At 43.1% G+C, this 22,336-nt stretch overlaps 1 protein-coding gene across 2 annotated transcripts in view; it reads left to right on the forward strand.

Annotated features, from left to right (window-relative positions):
• The window catches only part of bcar3 (BCAR3 adaptor protein, NSP family member), a 101,250-nt gene that overhangs the window by 11,227 nt on the left and 67,687 nt on the right, over positions 1 to 22,336 (forward strand). The window contains exons 2-3 of one of the 2 annotated variants that reach the window (XM_045706216.2): positions 6,377 to 6,525; positions 16,311 to 16,425. In XM_045706216.2, coding sequence (XP_045562172.1) covers positions 6,436 to 6,525; positions 16,311 to 16,425 — 205 coding nt within the window. In that variant the 5' untranslated portion in view covers positions 6,377 to 6,435. Of the gene's footprint in view, positions 1 to 6,371; positions 6,526 to 16,310; positions 16,426 to 22,336 lie in introns of those variants that run through there. The other variant, XM_082968028.1, reaches the window with a different exon arrangement.

Raw genomic sequence — 22,336 nt, forward strand, 5'->3', positions numbered from 1 at the left:
TATTTTGGCCCATTCCTCCATGCAGATCTCCTCTAGAGCAGTGATGTTTTGGGGCTGTCGCTGGGCAACACGGACTTTCAACTCCCTCCAAAGATTTTCTATGGGGTTGAGATCTGGAGACTGGCTAGGCCACTCCAGGACCTTGAAATGCTTCTTACGAAGCCACTCCTTCGTTGCCCGGGCGGTGTGTTTGGGATCATTGTCATGCTGAAAGACCCAGCCACGTTTCATCTTCAATGCCCTTGCTGATGGAAGGAGGTTTTCACTCAAAATCTCACGATACATGGCCCCATTCATTCTTTCCTTTACACGGATCAGTTGTCCTGGTCCCTTTGCAAAAAAACAGCCCCAAAGCATGATGTTTCCACCCCCATGCTTCACAGTATGTATGGTGTTCTTTGGATGCAACTCAGCATTCTTTGTCCTCCAAACACGACGAGTTGAGTTTTTACCAAAAAGTTATATTTTGGTTTCATCTGACCATATGACATTCTCCCAATCCTCTTCTGGATCATCCAAATGCTCTCTAGCAAACTTCAGATGGGCCTGGACATGTACTGGCTTAAGCAGGGGGACACGTCTGGCACTGCAGGATTTGAGTCCCTGGCGGCGTAGTGTGTTACTGATGGTAGGCTTTGTTACTTTGGTCCCAGCTCTCTGCAGGTCATTCACTAGGTCCCACTGTGTGCTTCTGGGATTTTTGCTCACCGTTCTTGTGATCATTTTGACCCCACGGGGTGAGATCTTGCGTGGAGCCCCAGATCGAGGGAGATTATCAGTGGTCTTGTATGTCTTCCATTTCCTAATAATTGCTCCCACAGTGGAGTTGTCTTGGAGTTTGGAGTGGGACTGTTTGAGGTTGTGGACAGGTGTATTTTATACTGATAACAAGTTCAAACAGGTGCCATTAATACAGGTAACGAGTGGAGGACAGAGGAGCCTCTTAAAGAAGAAGTTACAGGTCTGTGAGAGCCAGAAATCTTGCTTGATTGTAGGTGACCAAATACTTATTTTCCACCATAATTTGCAAATAAATTCATTAAAAATCCTACAATGTGATTTTCTGGATTTATTTTCTTCTCATTTTGTCTGTCATAGTTGACGTGTACCTATGATGAAAATTACAGGCCTCTCTCATCTTTTTAAGTGGGAGAACTTGCACAATTGGTGGTTGACTAAATACTTTTTTGCCCCACTGTATCTTGCTTATTGAGAACGTACCACATACATACAATACAATTTAAAGGAGCCTAGTATTTTTTATTTGAGGAGAAGTGCAGTGCCTAAAGGCCTATAGGCCTACTCGTTGAAGCCAATTACAACAATGTTGACTGTCAACACTCCAAACATATTTTACTGTTGCTATCACGTTATTGAAGCCTATGCTATTTAAACTGTAGTATCAATCCACAATGGTCTAGGAGGAGAATATTCTGAGCCACCAGCCGAATTGTGTTAGGTTTTTTAAAATAGAGCCCCTAGTGTAATACAGTAGTGACACAACATAAACTCAGCAAAAAAAGAAACATCCTCTCACTGTCAACTGCGTTTATTTTCAGCAAACTTAACATGTGTAAATATTTGTATGAACATAACAAGATTCAACAACTGAGACATAAACTTAACAAGTTCCACAGACATGTGACTAACATAAATGGAATAATGTGTCCCTGAACAAAGGGGGGGTCAAAATCAAAACTAACAGTCAGTATTTGGTGTGGCCACCAGCTGCATTAAGTACTGCAGTGCGTCTCCCCCTCAGGGACTGCACCAGATTTGCCCGTTTTTGCTGTGAGATGTTACCCCACTCTTCCACCAAGGCACCTGCAAGTTTCCAGACACTTCTGGGGGGAATAGCCCTAGCCCTCACCCTCTGATCCAACAGGTTCCAGATGTGCTCAATGGGATTGAGATCCGGGCTCTTCGCTGGCCGTGGCAGAACACTGACATTCCTGTCTTTCAGGAAATCACACACAGAACAAGCAGTATGGCTGGTGGCATTGTCATGCTGGAGCGTCATGTCAGGATGAGCCTGCAGGAAGGGTACCACATGAGGGAGGAGGATGTCTTCCCAGTAATGCACAGCGTTGAGATTGCCTGCAATGACAACAAGCTCAGTCCGATGATGCTGTGACACACCGCCCCAGACCATGACAGACCCTCCACCTCCAAATCGATCCCGCTCCAGAGTTCAGGCCTCGGTGTTACGCTCATTCCTTCGACGATAAACGCAAATCCAACCATCACCCCAGTTGAGACAAAACCACAACTCGTCAGTGAAGAGCACTTTTTGTCAGTCCTGTCTGGTCCAGCGACGGTGGGTTTGTGCCCATAGGCGACGTTGTTGCAGGTGATGTCTTGTGAGGACCTGCCTTACAACAGACCTACAAGCCCTCAGTCCAGCCTCTCTCAGCCAATTACGGACAGTCTGAGCACTGATGGAGGTATTGTGCGCTCCTGGTGTAACTTGGGCAGTTGTTGTTGCCATCCTGTATCTGTCCTGCAGGTGTGATGTTCGGATGTACCGATCCTGTGCAGGTGTTGTTACACGTGGTCTGCCACTGCGAGGACGATCAGCTGTCCGTCCTGTCTCCCTATAGCACTGTCTTAGACGTCTCACAGTACGGACATTGCAATTTATTGCTCTGGCCACATCTGCAGTCTTCATGCCTCCTTGCTGCATGCCTAAGGCACATTCACGCAGATGAGCAGGGACCCTGGGCATCTTTCTTTTGGTGTTATTCCGAGTCAGTGGATTTGAAACAGATCAAATGTCTGTTGTGAGGGGTCGAGCTGTTGCTTTGAAAGCCTCTCTGATGACGATATAATTGTGAGACTTCATGACGGAAAATACATTACCAGTCAAAAGTTTGGACACACCTACTCATTCAATATTTTTTCTTTTATTTTGACACATTTCTACATTGTAGAATAATAGTGAAGAAATCAAAACTATGAAATAACACATATGGAATCATGTAGTAACCAAAAAAGTGTTAAATAAATCAATTTGAGATTCTTCATAGTAGCCACCCTTTGCCTTGATGATAGCTTTGCACACTCTTGGCATTCTCTCAACCAGCTTACTGAAGTAGTCACCTGGAATGCATTTCAATTAACAAGTGTGTCTTGTTAAAAGTAAATTTGTGGAATTTATTTTCTTCTTAATGTATTTGAGCCAATCAGTTAGGGGTGGTATACAAGGTAGGGGTGGTAAAATACCAAGTCCATATTATGGCAAGAACAGCTCAAATAAGGAAAGAGAAATGACAGTCCATCATTACTTCAAGACATGAAGGTCAGTCAATACAGAACATTTCAAGAACTTTGAAAGATTCTTCAAGTGGAGTCTCAAAAACCATCAAGTGCTATGATGAAACTGGCTCTCACGAGGACCGCCACAGGAAAGGAAGATCCAGAGTCACCTCTGCTGCAGAGGATAAGTTCATTAGACTTACCAGCCTCAGAAATTGCAACCCAAATAAATGCTTCACAGAGTTCAAGTAACGGACACATCTCAACATCAACTGTTCAGAGGAGACTGCGTGAATCAGGCCATCATGGTCGAATTGCTCCAAAGAAAACACTACTAAAGGACACCAATAAGAAGAAGATACTTGCTTGGGCCAAGAAACACGAGCAATGGACATTAAACCGGTTAAAATCTGTCCTTTGGTCTAATGAGTCCAAATTTGAGATTTTTGGTTCCAACCGCCGTGTCTTTGTGAGACGCAGAGTAGATGAACGGATGATCTCTGCATCTGTGGTTCCCACCGTGAAGCATGAAGGAGAAGGTGTGATGGTGTGGGGGTGCTTTGAATTCAAGGCACACTTATCCAGCATGTCTACCACAGCATTCTGCAGCTATACGCCATCCTATCTGGTCCCATCTTAGTGGCACTATCATTTGTTTTTCAACAGGACAATGACCCAACACACCCCCGGGCTGTGTCAGGGCTATTTGACCAAGAAGGGGAGTGATTGAGTGCTGCATCAGATGACCTGTCCTCCACAATCACCCGACCTCAACCCAATTGAGATGGTTTGGGATGAGTTGGACCGCAGAGTGAAGGAAAGGCAGCCAACAAGTGCTAAGCATATGTGGGAACTCCTTCAAGTCTGTTGGAAAAGCCTTACAGGTGAAGCTGGTTGAGAGAATGCCAAGAGTGTGCAAAGCTGTCATCAAGGCAAAGGGTGGCTTCCTGCTTTTACCTCCACACCATCATAGTCCTTGATTTGTTTAAAAGAAAATTGGTTACTGTGTGTTATTTCATAGTTTTGATGTCTTCACTATTATTCTACAATATAGAACATAGTAAAAATAAAGAAAAACCCTTGAATGAGTAGGTGTGTCCAAACTTTTGACTGGTACTGTATATAGAAACAAAAACAAAAAATCACAACATTTGTGAACTAGGCTTTTATTACTCCTGTATGAGCTGAGAAAGTGAATCCTCGGCAAGCCAGTCAGGTGGGGACCCTCAGGACACATGACATCACATATGTACGTTCTCAACATCGAAAATATTGAAAATGTATGCACTCACTACTGTAAATCGCTTTGGATTTACAGTAGTGTCTGCTAAATTACTAAAATGTACATGTAAATGTAAACATCACTTAGCGTGATTGAGGAGGCAGAGAGGACCTGATGAAACCTACTGCACCAACTACTCAGTAGCTCTTAATGGAATTGGATCATTCTGATGTGGATGTCATGTCTAGGCCAACAGCGCTAACACCTGAGTCAATCATATGGTGGTTCCTCATTAGTTGTGGTTGAGTGTCGATGGATGTCAGTGGTAGGGTGTAACTTTGCCATAGTAGATGAATAAGCAACATCATTACTAATTATATTACTGGCCATCAATTTATTTATTCTTGACCAAGCTTTGTTTTTATTTTAGTCCTCTGTTTAGCCACTGATTCAAAAATTCTGTTTCCCATGCATAATGCAACTGCTAACAGTAGTTTATGGAATTGTTAAACAAATGACATGTTGAACAGGCTTTTCCTAATGGCTTGGCATGGTTCATTATACCAACAGACATGGTTGTGTATTACAAGCCAACTCCATTTTCTGTGTGTTTGTGTAAAACAACATGGCCATAATGATGGTAATGAGAGAGTGTGTGACACCATTGGATGCTTCTCCAGAGTCAACAATTCCAGGGAAGAGCCTACTCAGCTATTCCATCCCAGGGGTGTGAAGAGGCAATGCGTCTCACTGTGTGTTCTGTCTGACATTGACATACATGATTGAGATGAATGGGGGATGAATCTGTCCCTGTTTTACTCTGCTGATTGCTTCACCCCAGGAGCATCATCCCAGTCAGTAGGCTCAGCTGGGGGAATACACTGCAGGTTGGATTAACTAACTACAACTTTACCACCTCATTGTCCCCTTCAGGGTTTATGACCCATGCTATGAGCCTCCATCTCCACTTTATAGAGCATTGTTTGAGTATGTAGAGAGAGGCCCTATTATAATCTGGAGAGGGCTGCACTCTGCAGGAGTTTGGCACAAGTTTCCATTGGATGGAGTGGAGAGAGCAAAGGAATATTTCAATATGATGCCTCCTGTAACAGCAATAATTCTCGTCAAGCAATGATACAGCTACAATATGATTAACATACAGTAAAGACTGGCAGTGCTTTAAGCTAAAGTTGTTTGTTGTCCAACTTGATATACACGCCATCTCTCCTTTAGTGTTGCTGTGATGCAGCTGGTCAGTCAGAGTGAGCCTGGTTGGGATGGAGTGTGTCTGGCTGAGCTGAGCGGTGGGAAGAGGACAGTTCAGCTGGCATAGAGAACACTTGACAAAGCACTTCTCTGCCTGAGAGGTGACCAGACTGGCCTTTACCTGGCTGGCAAGCCCAAGTAATAACTATAATGGCCTCTCTCCAATGGCCATCTCTCGTGATTGAAGAAGTTCTTTGCCAAGTTATTAAAGTTATATTGTTTAACACGTACTCCCTGTCCTGGATTTTTTTGGGAAACTGATGACAATGTTTTAGATAATGTTTGATAAGTATCTTATTAAACCCTTATTTGTGTGTTTTCACACATTTCTAACCATTCTGAACATTCTGAACATTGAAGAAAGCTTTTTTCTCATATGAGCAAAGTGTGTGAACTGACAGCTAAATGATTTGTTCATGGCAGGGTATTCAGGCTGTGAGTCGGCCTAATAGTGCTGCACTGTATATTCCCAATTATGCAGAGTAAAAATGAAAGCGGATGACATCATCTGCTGTTGGTTCCTTTAATGTGGTTTTGATGACTGGTTTGCCTCTTTGTTCTTCACTACAAACAGATGTAGCAGCCATCCTGAGTGGGTAATAATGGTGATGCTGTTCCTGGTCCTCTCCTCAGGTGACAGAGGCCCCAGGCCCCAGGGGAGGGAGAGGCTGGCCTGGCGGTAGGCTGGCAGCATGAAGCACCTAGCCATCTCCAAGTGGCTCAGTCAGCTCGGTCTGCCGCAGTACTGCACTCTGTTTGACGAGGACTATGATGGGGTGGAGGTAAAAGCAGATTTCAGCCTAATTCACTATGTAGACACTGCACACTCAAGTACGCACATACACACAAACACAGACACACACATAAAAGCATGCACAGTAAAGGACACATACGAAGACTCCGCTGCCTAAGCAGGTCAGTGGAAAAGACTGCTAAAGCACAGCAGTGGGTCTCATATAACCTACATAGCTTACCAAAAGCAGTTAAAGTATACTGAACAAAAATATAAACGCAACATGCAAAGTGTTTCATGAGCTGAAACAAAAGTTCTCAGACATTTTCAATATGCCCAAAATATTGTGTTGTGCACACATTTTGTTTACATCCCTGTTAGTGAGCATTTCTCCTTTTCCATCACAATCAATCCACCTGACAGGTTTGGTATATCAAAAAGCTGATTAACACAGGTGCACCTTGTGCTGGGGACAATAAAAGTCCACTCTAAAATGTGCATTTTTGTCACACAACACAATGCCACTGCTGTGTCAGGTTTTGATGGAGCGTGTATTTGGCATGCTGACTGCAGAAATGTCCACCAGATTTGTTGCCAAAGTTGTTTACCATAAGCCGCCTCCAACGTCGTTTTAGAGAGTTTGGCAGTACGTCCAACTGGCCTCACATGTATGATGTTGTGTGTGCGAGCGGTTTGTTGATGTCAACGTTGTGAACAGAGTGCCCCGTGGTGGTGGGGTTATGGTATGGACAGGCATAAGCTACGGACTATGAAAACAATTGCATTATATTGATGGCAATTTGAATGCACAGAGATACAGTGACGAGATCCTGAGGCCCATTGTCGTGCCATTCATCCGTCGCCATCACCTAATGTCTCAGCATGATAATGCACAGCCCCATGTCGCAAGGATCTGTACACAATTCCTGCAAGCTGAAAATGACCTGCATACTCACCAGACATGTCACCCATTGACCATGTTTGTGATGCTCTGGATTGACTTATACGACAGTGTGTTCCAATTCCCTCCAATAGCTAGTCAAGTAGAGAGACACGGAAGCCCAGCTAGTCTAGCTAGCCTGTAGCCTAGCTGGCTTGGCAGTCTCAAATGGAGGTCGCTATTGAACGTTTTCAACGCTGCAGGAGCTGTGTTTACTTTGCTTTATTTCGGGAAAATGTGGACCGCCTGGACTTTCAATGTAGCAACTGTTAGCTTGCAGTGGACTACTTAGCAAACAAGTAGTGAACCTACACATGCTACTGGGAAATCCACGCCCGCCTACTTTTTATTTTTCTTCTACCCCAGTAGCCGGACACCGCTCTGATCTGGTGGAAGTGTGGCCGCCAGGTAGGCTCTCCACAGCCGACTGGCCGCCACTCTGCAGGGATCCCTCCCTGAAGGTGTCTCCCCCTTCCCTGGAGAACGGAGCTAGTAGGATGCTCCTGGATGACTTGGAGGATGTTCCTGCACCTTCCTCCTCTGTTCTGTCTCCCTCTCCGGTGGCTCCCACCCTCATCAAACCTTGAGGCTGCCTGAGAGATCGGCCCATCCATGATGGATACTACAGCCGGCTCGGTTCCATTGGGCCCCAACGGCCTTCGGTCCTTGAGGGGTCTTCTAAACCACTTGAGGTGAAAGAACGGCCGGGCCTCCCCGGCTGTTTCACCAGCTGTCATCATCGGCAGCTCTATGGTGAGAAACATATCGGTTCCCAGTGCAAAAACCCTGTGCTACCCAGGAGCACAAGTACAGGACATTACAAGGTTGCTTACGACTGTTCTACGACAGATGCCGGGAGCTGACGCTGTCATAGTTGATTTGGGGTCAAACGACATCAGGAGGGCTAACTCGGAAATGGACTTCTGAACATTGATTGTAAAGAACTGATTCTAGCATTGAAAGATTCCAAAAAGCGGCTAAACATTTCAGGCCCGGTATCATTTTTGGGCTGCTGGTGTGAAAGATTCAGTAGGCTATTGGAATTACACATCTGGCTAAAAGATTACTGTAGCTCTGTTGGAATCACTTTTATAAATAACTTTGACATCTTATGGAAACGAAAGATACTCTATAGTCCATCCAAATCATCTTGGCTCCTCGCATTTCAAGGCTGCATTGAGACAATGACTTATCAATGAGCCAAGACCAGCTCAGTTAATACCTACCATTGTGACAATGAGTCATCATAATGCTGCATCTAATGTACATTTCCCAGTGGCTTTTGCAGATCCAATGTAAGTAACTTAATTAATGTCCCCCTAACTGCTTTGAATACCTCTGTTGATCCTACAGCTATTGTATGCAGTAGTCATGTGCCTATGAACGAGAGCTACACTGTTAGCACTGAGGATGTGTGCCCTAGTAGGAAGTCCACTGTGTGCAGCTCCAATATAAATAACATTAGCAAGTCTACTTCTGATAAGCTTCCCAGTAAAGCATTAAAAGCAATCAAGCAACCCAGAAAAGTGCTTAAAACAGCCCATATTAACATATGTAGCCTAAGAAACAAGGTTCATAAAGTCAATAACTTGCTTGTAGCAGATGCTTGTAGCGGACTATATCTGAAACTCACTTAAATAATACCTTTGATAATACAATGGTAGCAATACATGGTTATAACATCTACCAAAAAGACAGAAATGCCAACGGTGTTGCGGTCTATATTCAGAACCACAATCCTGTAAAGCTTAGAGAGGATCTCATGTTAAATACTGTTGAAGTAATATGGCTACAGGTTCACCTGCCTCACCTTAAGCCCATTCTTGTGGAAGCTGTTATAGACCACCAAGTGCTAACAGTCAGTATCTGGATAATATGTGTGAAATGCTTGATAATGTATGTGATAAACAAGAGAAGTATATTTTCTGGAAGATTTAAATATTGATCACATCTTTACTAATGTGGCAGAAATGTGTTTTAAAGCACTATCCAAATCCATAGGATGTAGTGATCACAATCGTAGTTATATCTAGGAAAACCAAAGTTCCAAAGGCTGGGCATAATATAGTGTATAAGAGGTCATACATAAAGTTTTGTAGTGATTTTTATATTGATGATGTAAAGAATATTTGCTCGTCTGTGGTGTGTAATGAGGAGCAACCAGACACTGCACTGGACACAGTTATGAAATGTCTTATTCCAGTTACTAATAAGTATGCACCCATTACTTTTACATTTGTGTGTATTGTTGTGAATCGTTTTTAGATACTACTGCACTATTAGATACTACTGCACTGTTGGAGTTAGGAACACAAGCATTTCGCTACACCCGCAATAACATCTGCTAAATATGTGTACGTGACCAATGAAATGTAATTTGAAAATTACTGTAAAAACTGTTAAATCCCCTTGGATTGATGAGGAATTGAAAAATTGTATGGATAAGAGGGATGAGGCAAAAGGAATGGCAAATAATCCTGGCAGCCCGACAGATTGGCAAACGTACTGCAAATTGAGAAATCATGTGACTAAACTAAATAAAAATAAACTACACTATGAAACAAAAATAAATTATATAAATAATGATAGTAAAAAATCTTTGGAGCACCTTCAATTTTGGGAAAAAGGCATACTCGGCTCCATCATTCATTGAATCAGATGGCTCATTCATCACAAAACCCACTGATATTGCCAACTAATTTAATGACATTTTCATTGGCAAGATTAGCAATTTAAGCATGACATGCCGGGCTATCTGCATTGTGCCCTGCCACCCACCACCCGCCAACCCCTCTTTATGCTACTGCTACTCTCTGTTCATCATATATGCATAGTCACTTTAACCATACCTACATGTACATACTACCTCAATCAGCCTGACTAACCGGTGTCTGTATGTAGCCTCGCTACTTTTATAGCCTCACTACTGTATATAGCCTGTCTTTTTACTGTTGTTTTATTTCTTTACTTACCTATTGTTCACCTAATACCTTTTTTTATCACTATTGGTTAGAGCCTGTAAGTAAGAATGTCACTGTAAGGTCTACACCTGTTGTATTCGGCGCACGTGACAAATAAACTTTGATTTGATTTGATGCCAGCAACAAACGCTGATACTACACATCCAAGTATATCTGACCAAATTACAATTGGCTTAGAACAGGGCAGCATGGCTGGCCCTTAAAAGTACACGGAGAGCTAACATTAAGATATGCATGTCAATCTCTCATGGCTCAAAGTGGAAGAGAGTTTCACTTCATCACTACTTGTTTTTGTAAGAAGTGTTGACAAGCTGAATGTACCAAGCTGTCTGTTTAAACTACTAGCACACAGCTCGGACACTCATGCATACAAGACATGCCACCAGAAGTCTCTTCAAAATGCCCAGAACAGATTATGGGAGGCGCACGGTAATGTATAGAGCTCAAATTCCACATCAGGTAACTGATGCAAGCAGTAGAATCAGATTTTAAAAAACAGGTAAAAATATACCTTATGGAACTGCGGGGACTGTGAAGAGACACACAAGGTACAGACACACGCATACACATACATTGTAATATTGTTGTATGGTGGTATTATACATTTGTATTGTACATTGTGTATTGTTGGTATGCAGTGGTGTAATAATGTTATATGTAGTGTTTTATCTTTTGTTTTATTTGTAATGTAAGTGCTTTAATGTGTTTGGACCCCAGGAAGAGTAGCTGTTCCATATACATATATCCTGCAACTTCGTACTGCCATTGAAGTGGAGTGGGACATTCCACAGGCCACAATCAACAGCCTGATCAACTCTATGCGAAGGAGATGTTGTGCTGCATGAGGCAAATTGTGGTCTCACCAGATACTGACTGGTTTTCTGATCCACGCCTTACCTTTTTTTTAAGGTATACGTGACCAACAGATGCATATCTGTATTCCCAGTCATGTGAAATCCATAGATTAAAATAAAACTGAAGTCAACATGTCACGTCCTGGCCAGTATAAGGTTAATTGTTTTTGTAGTTTGGTCAGGACGTGGCAGAGGGTATTTGTTTTATGTGGTTCGGGGTGGTGTGTTTGTGTAAAGGGTGTTTGATTTAGTATTTCCGGGTTTTTGGGTGATTGTTCTGTGTTGAGCCTATGCTTTGCAGACTGTCAGTTTATCGTTCGTTTTCTTGTTTGTTGTTTTTGTATTCGTGTTGATTTAATTAAATGTTCAAAATGAACAACTGCACACCTGCTGCGTATTGGTCTACCTTTTCTGATGACGATTTCGCATTATCGTCAGAAGACGAAGAAAGCTGTGACACAACAGAAGTCCACTTAATAGAAATGTGATTCATTAACTTTTTTCCAATGCCATACTGTAGATCGTTCTTGATATATAGATTCAATCTCCTCAGAGAATGCAATCTGCAATCCTCAAATTTTTCCACAAGTCAATCCAGGGAATACAAAAACAGATAGCAATATCACTGGTCTGGGAAATCCATCACTTCTCTGAGAAAAAAACTACCTCTTACCCTGGATCCCTAAACTGCAGGCCTAAAATACAATTCTTGGTATACATTTAAAGCTGTGGCTGCCCAGGCCCAGGTGAACATGTGAGGAATGTGTGTTTGCGAGGCAGGAGTGTTTGATGGTGTGTGAGCCCTGGGCTGTCGTGGTGATGGACCTGTTTGGAGCCTGTAAACAGTAGCTGTCCCCCCTCTGACCTCCAAACCAGGCTGCTGTGGACATTCCCTCTCCCTCTGCCTCTCCTAACCGCCCGCCCACCCACCCACTGTCTCCCTCCCACGGGCTCCCCCCTGTCTTCTCCCACCCCTATCTCTCTCAACCTCTGTCTTCCTTCCCTTGTCTTCCTCTCACTCTCCCTGACCACTTCCCCTGGTCTCCACCCCCTTTCTCTTTCCTCTTGTCTCCTTCCCCCGTGTATCTTATCCCTACCTCCTATCTCATTCCCTGTGTCTCTTTCCACCTCCCTCTCACTCTCCCTTCCTCTGTCTCCCCCTCCGCCCAATGCACCCAGCACCTCTCCAGGGCTTCCCCTCCCACATCCCCAGGAGACAGCAGCACTGCAGTCATCTCAGAGACCCTTATTACTGGGGATTTATGACACCCACTTAACTGTTCGTTTTTGGACCCAGCTGTCTGCTGACTGTCACAGAGGCGAAAGGGTTTTATAGTGACCAGACTTAACCCAGAGCTAACCCTCTCTCCCCAAGATTGATCCTCAGTGGTGGAAAAAGTACCCAATTTCTCAGTAAAAGTAAAGGTACCATAATAGAAAATGACTCAAGTAAAAGTAAAAGTCACCCAGTAAAATACTACTTGAGTAAAAGTCTAAAAGTCTTTGGTTCTAAATATACTTAAGTATCAAAAGTAATTGCAGTTTCTAAAATATACTTAATTATCAAAACTCAAAGTAAAAGTATAAATCATTTCAAATTCCTTACATTAAGCAAGCCAGACGGCACCATCTTGGTTTTTTTCTCCATATTTACAGACAGCCAGGGGCACACTCCAACAGTCAGACATCATTTACAAACAAACCATGTGTGTTTAGTGAGTCCGCCAAATCAGAGGCAGTAGGGATGACCAGGGAGTTTCTCTTGATAAGTGCGTGAGAATTGGACAATTTTGCTGTCCTGCTAAGCAATCCAAATGTAACAAGTACTTTTGGGTGTCACGGAAAATGTATGGCATAAAAAGTACATCACTTTCTTTAGGTATGTAGTGAAGTAAAAGTAAAAGTTGTCCAAAATATAAATAGTAAAGTACAGATACCCCCAAAAACTACTAAAGTAGTACATTAAAGTATTTTTACTTAATTACTTTACACCACTGCTGATCCTGTCCTGCTACAACTGTAAGATATTTCCTCTGCGGTGATGTGACTCTATGGTGAAGGGTTAACGGACATAGGCTTGGATCAGATCTCATTAAAGGGTGAAAGTTCTATCTCATTCTTGATCCCAGTGAAAAGTGCGGCAGTTAGCCTAGCATTTAAGCACATTGGGCCAGTTAGCGAAAGGTTTCTGGTTTGATCCCCGAGCTGACTAGGTCAAAAATCTGTCGATGTGCCCTAATTGCTCCTGTAAGTCACTCTGGATAAGAGTATCTGCTAAATGAGTAAAACATATGAAAAGGAGATCAAATCAGAATGAGCTTGTCAACAGTCTCTTAAGGGACCATATCAATGGGATGTCCTAGCACTCTGACTCGTGTCAAGTGAAGGAGCTTCTTGCCAAGGCCTCCATATTGCTTCAACTTGTACTTAACCATGACTCACACTGCTTGTTTTTGTAGTCTGAGGATGATATGTTGCCTGTGGTTACCGTTACCCCATCCCTTTGTTTCACTTCTGTTTTGGCAATATGTTATTAGATGATTAACCTACGGTATATGATGACTTACCAGCTTACAGTAGATATACTCAGCTTGTTCAAAACATGTTTTTAACAATTCCTATGATGAAGGATTAAATACAGTAAATATTTTTTGGAATCCGTATTAAAGTCCATGCCTAACAAAACAGCAGTAAGAGGCCTAAGACTTCCACCTGTCCCCACATTATAACATATACCATCCTATGTATGAGGATTTAAACTGGCTTCATAAAGTTTCCCAGTTGTCCTCTAAAAGCATTTTATAATAAGCAACACAAATAACCAAGGTAGGGTCACATGCTGTGGTCATGGATAGACAGTGTTCCCCATGTTAATCAGGCTGCAGGACAAGAACAGAGAGGCTATTAGTGAGGGTATCTTTATACCACCAGCCTGTAAACCTTCTATCCCACCGTTACAGAATAGAGAGACTTCAGAGTGAACTCTTTAGATCTCAACATAAATGAGTGTAGCTGACTTTGTTATATGCTCGAATCAATAGTTGTTAGTTATTCCAACCATGTCTTGCTTCTACTAATGAAGGCCCACAATGCCTCAGTAATGTGAAACAGAGATAATGGAGAGAGCTAATGGAATTTCCATTCTTTTATTTTTTATTTTTTATTTTTATTTTACCTTTATTTAACTAGGCAAGTCAGTTAAGAACAAATTCTTATTTTCAATGACGGCCTAGGAACAGTGCCTTGTTCAGGGGCAGAACAACAGATTTGTACCTTGTCAGCTTGGGGATTCGATCTTGCAACCTTTCGGTTACTAGTCCAACGCTCTAACCATTACTGCTCCATTAGTGGTGGAATTAAGGGAGAAAAGAGAGTGAGGGATACAAGTTCTAAAACATTTTTTAGAATGGACCTTCTATTTTAATGGTTGAATATGATACAATTATAACACAAACGTGCTTTATTTATGCCTTTCTTTCAACCATTGGAGAGCATCAATCAGCCAGGAGATTGTGTGTCACGTCTCTCTGCTCTGCTGCTGCTCAGACAGGTGATAGAGATGAGGGGAAACGCATGACTGCATGGCTGCCTTCCTCTCTGCGTTTCTGCCTTTCTGGCTATGCAGCCTGATAACCCGCCCTGTAATGAGAGTAATGGGGAGATATCAGCACTTGCTCCTCACGCCCTGGGGACGCGTTCTGCTACACCTCACCACATTTTAACGCTGGTGAGCGTTAAACTGCCAGTCAGACCTGCCAGTGCTCCTCTCTCTGCCCATCGTCGTCTCAAGTAACCAGACAAGAAAACAATGACCCAGACCAAACCACAATTCCGCAACGCAACCCGCAGACAAAGACAACTATTCAAATATCTGCCTGAGGAATGTATTGAAATGCTTGTCAGTTCTAAAAGTAGTTATGTGACTACATATGGCACGGTCGGATAATGCATAGGAGAATCTTCAGGACAGACCAAGGGCTGTTTTTGCCTATTGATGTCAGGAAGTGGGCAAGAGGGTGTGGAACTACTAGGGGCCTCTTTGGGTAAGGACTGCACACCTAAGAGCCATCAGGGGATAATGGACCCTTACCAGCATAGGGCACCCAGACAGACACACAGTAGCCCAGCTGCCCTGGGAAGCTGGCTGTGCCTGGGCTCCCTCTCGCTCTCTCTCCAACCCCCCTGACATAACAGAGGCAGGACAATGCAGAAGAATGCCTGGTGATCACAAAGATCCTGGCTGAGATTCCACCGGGATAGAGCACAGATAACAGGGACAAAGACTCTAATGCACTGTGGTGGAAAACTAACTCTCTGATTCCTTAAAACAATCTGGTCCAGATCACTGCTCCATTGCACCAGGGATGATAAAGGCAAAGCAAACAGCCTAGCTGAGAATTTGAACTGGTGTCGTTATGAATGATGTTATTATCATGTGACTAAAGCGAACTTGTCACTTCACTTGCATCAATAATATACGTTATGAATGATTTGTAATTTTTTGTAAGCTAACCCTGATCTCATTAAGTACATGAACGCAGAATAATTTCCTCTGTTTGGATATTTCAGTATTGTTAACACAAGCTGAAAGGCATGTTCCAAACAGCAGAAAATATCTTCTAACCAAACCTATCATTTAACTTGTCTGTTTTGTCTTGCTGGGGAACAATGCACGCTGGAACTCTGAGAGAAACAAAGTGGTGTTTGTGAAGACACCACCAAGAATGTATGGTTTTGAAACCAAAGCAAGCCCCTGGTTTGAAGTGTAAGAAAGGGCACCGTTGGCAGCAGAGTGGCAGCCCAGTAATGACAGGCAGTGTGTGGCGCTGGCCTGACTAGATTAGGGGGAGGAGAGGACACACTCAGTTTGGAGGGAGGGGAAAGGTGTCCTTGGTGTCTGCCTGGCTAAAAACAGTCCTGTCTAGCCCCTGAAGAAGGCTGTTGTAGTTGAAATGTTTTCTGCATTGTGGTACAGTTTGGTATACTTCGCAGGCTTGTAATTTGCAGGCTTTCTTTCCTTCTTCATATTGCCTAACCCTTCACCCATCCATCTCTGCAGGACCTGTTGCACCTGAATGAGCTGGATCTGCTGGAGCTGGGGGTCCGTAACCACCTCCACCGCATCCACCTCCTCACAAGCATCCAGATACTGCAGGAGAGCGAGAGGAGGAGAGGTCAGTGGCTCAACATCTCACTGGTAGTTGTTATCTTCCTTTACCAAACCTGTTCATGAAGAATATACTTTGTTGGTCTGTTCACATTATGAGTCACTGCTGTTGTGACTCAAATCCTGAAAAGTCATTCCCACTGAAATATTCCCAGTTATTCCTTTTGAAAGCCACACGATTACAGCATACATTTTGAGCTGTTGTTTGCTAAATGCAATATGCCGTGCATATGCCACATACTGTAACACGCACTGCCGATGCACTTACACTTGTTTGGATGTGAAAGTAGGGAAAGTGGCAGTGCTTTAACAAGAGAAGTGTCTTTCTCTTCCAACACTCACACGGCTGACCAAACAGGAGCAGGCCTTATCATGGCTGTTTTCACAGACTGGCTCAGGTCCTGTTTGTCTCGTTCCCAGCCCTCCCTCCCACTGTCTCCCCCTGTCCGGTCCTCTGTTTGTGTCGGGAAGCGCAGGCCCCATAATGTGTTTGAAAGTATAGAGAGAATAGAGAGGATAGGCCTAGTGAGGAGCAAAACCCCGGCACTCTCCCACCAGCCACGGCCACCCCACGGTCCAGGGGTCGGAGGAGAGGCCCCTCCAGAGAAACAGTGTTGTGCTGAATAGTAGCTGACACTTTTGTTATAGTCACCAGGGAAAACGATGTGCCCTAGTTAAAGGCTATAGATTTTTTCCTGGCCATCTGAGTGAATAAAGTCACCAGTGACTTGACTCATCAGTGACTTGATGAGGATAATCAACAGTTTTCATGTTTGTTTGTTTTTTCTCCTATTCTTATCCCTTGACGCCACCTATAAAGACAAGAGAAGCTGATGAGGTGTTCAGCTGTAAGTCATGAAAGCACCAGGAGGCTGATGGCAACACGTAGGGATTACTGAGATAAGACAGACAGGCATCATGCTGCTGGGAACAGAGGAGGAAATCAAAACAGTCTCATTTACTGTAAACATAGGTATTGTGTCACGCAAAGGCATGCTTCCGCCTTGGGTGAGTGGGATGTATGTACAGCACCACACACATATCACAGCATTATACTCCTACAACGACAGTGGAACACACAAACACCTCAGGTGGCCGGTAGCACCATAATTGGGTAGGACGGGCTCATAGTAATGGCTGGAGCGGAATAAATGGAATGGTATCAAACACATGGTTTTCATGTGTTTGATCCCATTCCATTCCAGCTATTATTATTATTATTATTATGAGCCATCCTCCCCTCAGCAGTGTCCTGTGACACACACACACACACATACAGGGTCTACCCAGGCAGCTGTAAGAGATGGAGCAGTGGTGACTGCCCCGAGGCAGGTGTCCTGCTGTGTATAATTAACTTTAGAGAAGTGGGGATGAGGACTCATGCATTATACGCCAATTCTCTACTGTTGCTATGGCTACTGCCAAGAGAATGACATTTGGTATAGAATATTCTAGTAAGGCCGTTTTGTCAATATTCCATTCCTAATAAAAGACACTTGTTTTTATGTGTCTGCATTAAGTGGCTTTGGGCTGCTGGTAAATCCTGTTGTAGCACCTGAGAGGGTTTGTGGTAAAAGGGTCATCCATTCTCATGTTGCACCATCCATCCACACCACAAGTTTAAATGCATCTCTCACTAACGATCAGAAAAGCAAACTTGCAGGGTGTTAGTCAATGGCGTGTGGATTCAGGGATAGTGCTAAATAGACTTAGGATGGCTGACGTGACTCACAGCGAGGGAGAGCTGTGACACACTGGTCTGGATGTCACGGTTGTCATAGGAATGAGCGGACTAAAGTGTGTTGTTCCACATTTTATTTATACTGTGAAACTATGCAATACATAAATAAACTTGAATGACAAAAAAACAACAAACTGTGACGCAGAGGTGAAACAGACACTACTCAAAACTAATCTCCTACAAACCCAGGTGGGACAAACACCAACTTAAATATGACCTCCAAATAGAGACAACGATGACCATCTGCCTCTAATTGGAGATCATCCCAAACACAGCCCAACATAGAAATACAAAACTAGAACATAACAACATTGAAAAACTAAACTAGAAAACCCCCCTGTCACGCCCTGACCTACTCTACCATAGAAAATAACAACTTACTATGGTCAGGACGTGACACTGGACAGGAGACAGAAATGTGCTCCTGAATGTGCTGAGCTCGAATGTTTTCTTTAAAAAAAGTATTAGTACCTCACGCTGTTTGGATTTGAAAATCCAACAATTGTATTGGAAGGGGGCGGTGCTCACAGGCTGTGTGTGGCTGTCCATGTGGTTGTTTGAGTGAGAAAGACACAAAGAGAACCAATCAGTAAAAAAGCACATGCCCTTCATTATCGACGCATTGTGCCCGACAGCATCAAAATAGCCTTTCTAGACTCTGAAGTCTGGAGGACTTTGTTAGGTGTTAGCCAGACTAAAATATATTAGCCTTCTGTTATTCTGACTGTTATCCTTTCTCTTTGAGGAGTCTGAGCTCTATGAGACAAATATGACACATTCGACATTGTGATTCAGTAATGTAAAGCAGATGGATAGGTTGCCTCAAAACGATGAGAATGGAATTGTCACTATTGAAAAGTATTGAATTTCTACTGAACATATTTCCCATGCGGTACTGTGTGTTCCACAGAAGTAGATTAAATGTTTCAGTCATGCTGGGTGTTTTTTTCATATGATAAATTTAAAGACAAGCTCCGGAACTTTGGCGGTTTGCTGGTTGTGACAATGTGTAGTTCATACATGCATAATCTACTGTTTTACCTCAATTAGCCACGAAATGTCTAGTTTGAAAGTGACCGTTTTTCTGGAAGCTGTGCTGCGGCATTTCTCCCAAATTTTCCCCCACATGGGCCAGCCCCTTACCAATTTGAGTTCAACCAATGAGCTTCCGCCCCTCGCCATATGAGTGACAGCCAACAAGATGCACTTATAAACCCACAGCAGAGCGAAAGAGAGAGCAATGACATGGTGCACATATGTGACGTAGTACACCATTTTCAGGGACCACTTTTGACTCATGAGCGCTACTTTCAGAACTACTGGCTAAAAAGTACACAAAAGTACCGGAGAATAGTTAATCAAATGATCATCATTTTAAACATTCAAGCACATTGTCATTTCATGCTTTATGACTTTTGTGAAATGCCCTCTCATAACCCACTGTTTCCAAGCCAAATATATATTATTAGTATCAGGCTAAGATTCTAAAGCCTTGAATTTAGAGTCATAAACAATTACTCTATTCGATTAGGGAGACTTTTAAAATGCATTTTCATAATATTTGTTATAATTAATGTATTCCTTTAGTATTCTACAGACTTCTAAACATACATAAAATTGCTTTTCTTGGGAAAAAAACATAATGCATCCCGTTTTTTGTTCCTAATGCTTCTATAAGATTCCTTACTGAGCATTTAAGTCACCACACAGCATCGACATAGATGACAGGCCAGAGTATCGCTGAGAGCAGGTAGTATAAGCCTACCATTAAATGGAGAGTTGGCATGCTGCCTTCCCTTCTATTAGGGCAGATTGTCTATGTACAGTATTTGTTCAAGTTAATGGCATTCTTTGGAAATTGCAAACTCATCTTGTGACCCAGATAAGAGCATTTGAAAGACATAGCACTTTCATCTCTGAGAATGAAAAACACTGCAAAAAAAATGTGCTGCAATAAATAAAGGTATAAGATCAATGTTATACTAGTCTTTGCCCAGTGAGTCCCACACTATGATCATTTCATCTCATCATGACATACAGCAATCCTCTCTGCATTGCCGCTCAGGTCCTGAAGGTAACCTGTGATGTCACAGACATGGCCATGATTGATGGGATGATTATGGAAACTATTGTGAGATCCAGATGATGACAGCATGGTGAAGAAGTGCTTGTGGTTTGGATAGAAAGAGATTGAAGTGTCCGATGTGATAACAACAACGGCTGCTACCATTACAACAAGATGCCTTTTAAAACTTCATGGGATCAACGTGTTGTGATTGAGGAGGGCATTCTCAGGGTGGTCCCAGTTCCCACGTCTCCTCTGTCACATGGGGCGGGACAGTGGAAGGTTTGACGGTTAGTGGTGAGAGAGTTCAGTCTGTCCAGACCAGACTAGCTGTGATCGTCACCAACATAAACACAGTCATCCGTTGTCAACAGCTGGGCATGCTGCGTAAAGAGAGAGAGAGAGAGAGAGAGAGAGAGAGCTAGCTCCGTTTGGAATAACACTGGTCCTAATGATCTCTTTCTTAGTGCTGATAGCTGATTGTAAAACAGTCACAAGCCACTCCAACTAGAAATCACTGGTCAGTTGTATTATCAACCAGGCTTGTGTGACAAATGTCACCATGCAATGTGAGCGCAAACCAAGTTTAAGCAGCGTGTCCAATCCAAGGCCATCCACCAGCCTGTTGCATTAGCCACCATGCTACACAGCATTGTCACTGACACAGGGCCATCCGTTATTTTTACAACACTCACTGCTGACTGACAGCCATAGCTTTTCTTGTGCTGTTGGGTCTCAGCGCATTCCTCTTCACACTGTGTGTGGACTTCCCCTTGGTGATAGGCTGACAGACACTCTTACTGACAGTTGTGGCTGCTTTGCGTGATGTATTGTTGTCTCTACCTTATTGCCCTTTGTGCTGCTGTCTGTGCCCAGTAATGTTTGTACCCTGTTTTGTGCTGCTACCATGTTGTGCTGCTGCCATGTTTTGTTGTTACCATGTTGTTGTCATGTTTTGTTGCTACCATGCTATGCTGTTGTCTTAGGTCTCTCTTTATGTAGCGTTGTGTCTCTTGTCGTGATGTGTGTTTTGTCGTATATTTGTATTTTATTTATTTTGATTTTTAATCCCAGCCCCCGTCCCCGCAGGAGGCCTTTTGCCTTTTGGTAGGCCGTCATTGTAATAAATAATTTGTTTCTTAAAACTGACTTGCCTAGTTTAATAAAATGTTAAATAAAATCAAAAAATCTAAACAGGCCGTCAGTAGTGTGAGAAGGTAGATGGACAGAAATTCAGCAGCATGCCGACAAACTATTATTTGTCCCTGACGGAAAATACGAGTTACCATGGTGAGAGAATTGAATACCAGAGAATTTTATGAGTTGGTGTTGTAGTTGAGTCATATTCAGCTTAACCTGGTCCCACTAACGTTGTTCTGGTATCAGAAGAGTGTTCACCAACAGAGTTAGGATGATGCAGTAACACTGTGGTTGTGTAGCCCTGGTTTGATCTGTTTGATCACAGGTTAAATATCCACTCCTCCAAAGAAATGGATTCCATGCCAACTGAAGTACAACACATCCTTGAATTTATACGCCGTTAAAAGTTATGGAATGAGGTGTTCTTTAAAACAAGGATAGTTTACATGTGCTGATAAACTGTTCTTCTCAGCCTTGGGTACTGGGCAGAGAGGGGACGTCTTCAGATTTACATACTGTTCTCTACTCAGATCTAAACTACAACATAGGGAAAAGACTGTTAGAGAAACAGTCTTAGTAGACATCCAGTACTTCCCTCTACAAAAACATTTCCCTTTACAGAATAAAATAACTGTATTTCTCCCAGAGGGAACTTGGTTATGATTGACAGCTCATGGGCATGGGATGGCTGGCTCCTGAGTCACTGTGGCTGTCTATGGGCGTCAACAGGCAGTGCTGTGAGTAACCACCAGCAGATTACTGATCCGGATCTTGACTCAGAGCAAATAATGGGTGGAGGAGTGATCAGAGGAGTGATTTCCTGGAAATGCCCTGCTTTCTTTACAACCATGTGAGGAATGTGATGGATCAGGACTTTTGTATCTTTTCAGAGGGGAAAAAAGCATAGCATCTGGCATCCAAACGTTCCCTCGATGAGTGCATGTGCACTGGAGAGAGTTTGCCTGTGTGTGT

Source organism: Salmo salar, chromosome 23 (assembly GCF_965601325.2).
Source record: "Salmo salar chromosome 23, fSalSal1, whole genome shotgun sequence".
NCBI lineage: Eukaryota > Metazoa > Chordata > Actinopteri > Salmoniformes > Salmonidae > Salmo > Salmo salar.